At 38.2% G+C, this 5,697-nt stretch overlaps 1 protein-coding gene across 1 annotated transcript; it reads right to left on the bottom strand.

Annotated features, from left to right (window-relative positions):
• Window positions 1–577: 577 nt before the first annotated feature.
• Window positions 578–5,485, bottom strand: LOC104466563 (chromosome unknown open reading frame, human C17orf75; the record flags this gene model as incomplete). The annotated part of the gene is made up of 9 exons (XM_010080026.1): window positions 578–787; window positions 1,392–1,495; window positions 2,050–2,186; window positions 2,309–2,373; window positions 3,017–3,136; window positions 3,806–3,863; window positions 4,065–4,205; window positions 4,632–4,757; window positions 5,405–5,485. Coding segments are annotated over 9 exons (1,042 nt in total), but the record flags the coding sequence as incomplete, so codon positions are not given.
• Between the last annotated feature and the right edge of the window lie 212 nt (window positions 5,486–5,697).

The raw sequence follows: 5,697 nt of genomic DNA, 5'->3' as shown, positions 1-5,697 counted from the left end.
TCATACCAATTAACAAGTTGCTTATCTCGTAACAGGAGAACAAACTGCCAGTTTGAAAGCAGAATGTGGAAACTAGCTACAGACTTGTTACCTATGTTCTCTTATATAAACAAATACGATTAATTCATTTACTATGATTTATCCAGATATTTATGCTTCTTTATATATTAAAACAAAAGTAACCAGATTTTCCTGATTAGACATGATCATTTTAAAGATATTTAAATATTTAAAACACTGAAATGCTTGCCAGGTAAGGGATTTTGTGGGTTTTTTCATGCAATGACTGTAAAAACCAAATGTCATGATTTCCTCAGAAAAGGAGCAATGCATTTCGAGAATCTGGTAAACACCAAAAACTATGCAAGAGTTTGCATGATCCAATATTTACCCATTAAAAACTCATAGTGCTTTATCTAAAAAAGAGAAAAGGCAGATGAAACTGCAACTTAGGTTTGACTTAGGTAATACTTTTAAATATAAATTAAAAATCCTGCAATAGTGAAACTAAGCTGCACAGAAGGAATTAATGTTTTATACAATACCCTCAAATGAGTACAGAATAATTAAGATAATTTTAAGCCACTGATGTTTCTCTCATGAATTCCTCAAGGACAGTCACTACATTTCTGGCTTCTGGCATTTCTGCATGTTCCACTTTAACAATCTTCAAAAGGATGTCTCCACTGCCACAGTTCTTTAGAAACATGTAACACTTGAACAAGGCATAGTGGTTCATTTCAGCCTGGCGGATAAACCTCTTCAGGTTGTTAATGTCTTGTATAGCCTGGGAAAAGAGGAACAGAGCATTTTCTTATCCTTGTACTTGGAAAGAAAATAAGCTATCATGGGGAAAAGTGAAGGAAGAATAGCAGGAGAAGCAAAAGCATTTCCAATAGGAACTGTATATTACTAGAGTAGTGTAAGAATTGAGTACTGTCTGTGATGCACATTGCCACTGTTACTGTAATGATGTAAAATGAGTGGACACCACTTGATCGTGTCCAAACTTGTATCAGGAGTTCTTCTCCTCTACTTTGAAAGAGCACCTCAAGAAGCGTTAACTACTGAATCCATGTTATGCAACTATACGATATTGTGTGTGCACAGCCCAAATTAGCAGTATTTGAAGGAAAAAAAAAAAAAAGTGGGTTTTGTTTTAAATATGAGAAAATGCCATTGGAGTACTTGCTGAGGAAACCTTCACGCTGCTTCACATTCTGGTCGTGTCAACTAGAGTAAGCCAGTCCTCATCTTACTTCAGTGTTAATCAGGTAATGATGTACAGACATCATACGTAACCTAAACCTTTTATTTGCTGCAAAAAGAGTATTTGCTCCCTCAGTAACCCTGGTGTCTTCTCCAAGTCTTTAACATATATGAACAGGTACCTTCAATTTAAAGTTTTCCAAAATCTGCTGGAAGATAAATGGATTTCCACCTTCAGCACCATTCACAAAAGCTTGCATCCAGTCCTCACAGAATCTGTTGCTTCCTGTTATGTGCTCAGGAACACAGAGAAGAGATGAGAAAAAGGAAATGAGCTCAACAAAATCTATAGCTGCATTTGCCTGGTTTAACCACTCTCACGTAACAACTGGTAATAGTATACCTGGGCCAGGAAATAAGTTTTAAGAAAAACAATACATGTGGAAAAGAAAAGCAAACATAGCTACAGTGATTATATGAAGTTTTGTTCTGATTGTTGAATCCCTTTTCACAACATCTGTCAAAAATATGATGGGGAAAAAAAAGTTTTGCAGCTTCCCTTAAGTGTACTAGTTGTCGTTTGATGGTCCGCAAACTGAATGCATTGTGGATTTTATTATCAACCACTTTCAAACCAGAGCTCCAGTGTTACCTGGTAAAACAAACTACGCTGTTACCTCAGGAAAATAGGTGCCGTAGTTTCCAGCCAGAATTCAAACTTGCTGGGTATGAACCTATGAGCTTCTCAATATCCTCAACTACCTCTAATGTCCACAACTCCCAGCAGCTGATGGATATAAGTGAAGGAACATGAAGCAGTGCTTACAGCTGTAATCTCACCTGCGTTATGCAACTGAGGCTGAGGTCCACTACAGTCTATAATCATTGACTTGTGCTGTTCCTCAGTCATGGCAATACACAAGGAGGTCATTGTGCCTTCCTGAACAAGTCCTTGGAGGCTGGCAGCTGCCAGAAACCTGACACAAAAAGCTCTTGTGAACAGCTTGCTTCATTACAGTTCCTGAACAGCAAGAACAGGAGGCGGTCATACACAAAAGCCAAGTTACTCACAGGTTCCTTGGTCTCAAAGTGTCTTTACCTGCTGATGTCTTTTTCTGTTCTTTCATCTGCATTTTTGACTTCCACAGGAGTATAACTCAAAGCCTTAAAACAAAACAAACAAACAAAGAAATCTTGATGCAGCTTTGATATTACTTCTGTTGCTATGTTGCCGTTACTAGCAATAAATATGTAATGTGGTACTTTAAAAATTGTTCTTTTCAGAGAAAGAGTAGAAGCTAAAGGAATACTCCATATTATCGTCATTGCAGCTGCATTCAAAAGAAACACAGCAGTTACACTCTATTCACTTTTCCATCCAAAGCCTCCTCAAACTCAGGGACTAGAGCTAGGATTAATTTATTTTCTGTTTCCAGTGAATTACATGAGGCACATATGCAATATAACATCCCTTTTGGTTCAGAGGAACTACAGCAGGGACAGCTTTCTCATGCTGTTTCTAATTTTCTCATTCTAATTTCAACTTCGACACTACTATGTAATTTAAAATTAGTTTACTATAAATATTAATAGAAGAAATTGGTAAGTGCTTCCATAGCAATAAAGCAGGGAAAAGGTACTTGCCCTGAATTTGAAAAACAAAAGAAAGAAAAAAAAAAAAAAAAGAATTGTTCCTCATTTACTCCTGGCTGGGAAGGCAAATTCAAGAAACATTTTGAACATCTTGGTGTCACTGAGATTCCTTCTGAAGTTTTTTTAGTTACCCAGTTTGAAGTAGTACACTTACGGCGTGCAACAAAAAGGCGAGTTTCTCCTGGAAGAGCAGAACTACTCTCTGAATAGGGCATACGGCATTCTCAAACCAGCTTCTCAAGTAGGGGTTAACATAGGTCTCCAAGGTTTTTTGCTGTAACAAGTTGAAACATTAAAACTTTATCTACAAATTAGATTTCTACACAAATAGGCGCCTATTAATAATCTATTCAACCTGAGATATCTGGATGTCAGAACTTTCTTAATTTCAAACCATGGTAAACTACAATAATGAGTTTGACATTTAAAGCCACATTTTATCAGCAATGAAGGGCTTTGCATTTTAAGAAATAGACAGCACTGAAATATTATGGTATATACTGAGCAAAGACCATGCAACAGCAGGCAGGATGAGAGAGTTAAAATGCGTAGTTTCCATTAGAAAAAAATGTGACAAGAAAAACCACCAAAAATCCTTCCTTAACATTCAGAAGTGATAAGAATCCAGGTGGAGACTGATAACTTTCCTGTAGACCTTTACCTTTTATTAGTCATTCTTCTCTCTGAATCTGACTGCAAGTAACCTTTAGGAGATTTATGACTGGCACAAAAGAGTCCCCCCCTCTCTTTTTTTTCCTTTAGACTTGGGTGGTTGATAGCACTTCAGACTGTCACAACAGTGAATCAAGTATCTCTCGCAGTGTTTCATACTAGTACTTAAAACACCTATTTTGTCTCCGTAGACTAAATCTTCCAGATTGTCTTCATAATTAATTTGCATATATAGTAATTTTCACCACTTAAAAAGAAAGTTAGGCCTTACCTCCAAATCAAGGTTTATCTTCAGGCTTTGAACATATTTGTCCAGCTCAAGTCTGAAAGTATCTTCTTAAGGAAAACAACATGCATCAGTTAAGACCTGCATTTTTCCCTGCTGTTACTGTCAGCTGTTACTGATGTTTTCAGTTACTGGAAGGTGTGCACAAATGAGCTGATTGCAAGTAGGAAACAGACAAATAAGAACATAATTTTTACATCATCTCCCTCTCCACAAAGATAAAGAAAGTTAAAGATAAGGATATAGTTCCAGACCTTTCTCTGAGCCACCTAAGAAACAAACCACATATTCTGGAGCATTGATGTCTGATTCCAGTGTTGCCACTTCTGTAAGATTTTCTTGTTGGAAACGACAGTAATAACAACCAACTTTATATTCTGGTATGCTATGCAGAAAAAAAAGAGAATTATTTTGTTACAGATACATCACAATAAATAAGTGCAAAAAGCAGTCATACATGATTTCTGTAAAGAATTTTCATCCGCTAGCACTGGTGGCTTTTATCATCATATACAGAGCTCTTAGACCTCTTCTTTTTTCCCTCTGGTGCAGTCACAGTTTAAAAAGAACTAGTCATAAACACATGTAGTAATTTTTAAGCATTCCAACAGTAAATTATTTACTACAATATTTTTCTCAAAGCTACCTAGAAAGAGAGGAAAGTGCCATTTCATAAGCTGTTATTAACAGCAACAATAGATGGAGAACATGGAATCAGGGTTAAATCTAAGTGCAGCAGCAGATAGCAAGATGTGCAATTCTACCAATGTTTCTTACAGTTTCTCATTCACAAATGATTTAAAAAATTTACCTCAGGCCCACTGATGCTACATTGCCCATTCCTTCAAACAGGGCTCCTTTAGTAAGACGCTTAGCGATAAAACTGCGCAATTCAGTCTCTGCTTCAGCTGGTAAGTTAGTGTCCAGCAAGGAGAGGCTTTAAAAAACAAGAATAAATCGTTAGCAAAAAGCAAATGTTGTTGTTGTGTTTCTCTGAACAAGTAAAGAACCACCTGCTTCTAGAAGTGGGACCACTGTGATCTCTGGCTTACAGCTAACTCGCTCTGTGCCTTCTGGCTCATCAAAATGCATTCAGCGGTTTGCCCACCAGACCAGAAGTCTGGACTTGTGGTGTCAGCTGATGCTCAACTCCTCAGCAGCTATGAAAGTCACTGCCCCTCTTTGCTCCTGTTTCCCTAGTTGTAATACAGAGCAACAACTCCATTACAGAGCTTGTGGAGAGATAAGATGTCCATTTAAAACTGTTTAATAAATTTTAATTACCTGTTATCTACGTGAAGACCTAAGTCAATACAGAAACGTCAAGTATTAGTAGCAAAGAAAACTGAGTTGAAACTTAAAGATAATAGTTTATATTCAATACATTATCTGAGCTCTGTAGTTGCGTCCATTCCCTAGGTATTCCAGAAAAAGTACCCAGGGGCCTTCAGGATGCTTTCACAGAGGTTTCTGCTTTGAAGGGACTTCAATGTACTTGCTTACTGTTTGCCTGACAGCAATATGGCCAAGAGTGCGAAACGGGTGTTAGAGGCGATGCTGCTGCTCTGCAGGCTGGCTGCTCACCTGAAGTCTTTGCTGGAGGGTGTCCCTGCTGCCGCGCTGCTGGCACTGCCATCCCCAGCGTCTGCTCCCTGCTGCGAGGATCTGAAAATCGAGTAATTCTTACTGTTTGATTTTACAGCCTTAACACACAGAACGGGGAAAAGGGACTGCAGCGGGGAGAGGTATGGCCCGAGGGTGTTTTAAAGCAGGAGCAGGGAATCGGGACATGATGGGAGAAAAAAAAAATCTCATCGGGGAGAGAGAGGGGGGAAAAAATAAAGCGAATTCAAGCAGCTGGGAACTGACAAGGTCTG

This window comes from Pterocles gutturalis, unplaced genomic scaffold (genome assembly GCF_000699245.1).
Source record: "Pterocles gutturalis isolate BGI_N339 unplaced genomic scaffold, ASM69924v1 scaffold47199, whole genome shotgun sequence".
NCBI classification, from domain to species: domain Eukaryota; kingdom Metazoa; phylum Chordata; class Aves; order Pterocliformes; family Pteroclidae; genus Pterocles; species Pterocles gutturalis.
The sequence above is the reverse complement of the archived record's forward strand: the minus strand, read 5'-3'. Positions and strand labels throughout refer to the sequence as shown.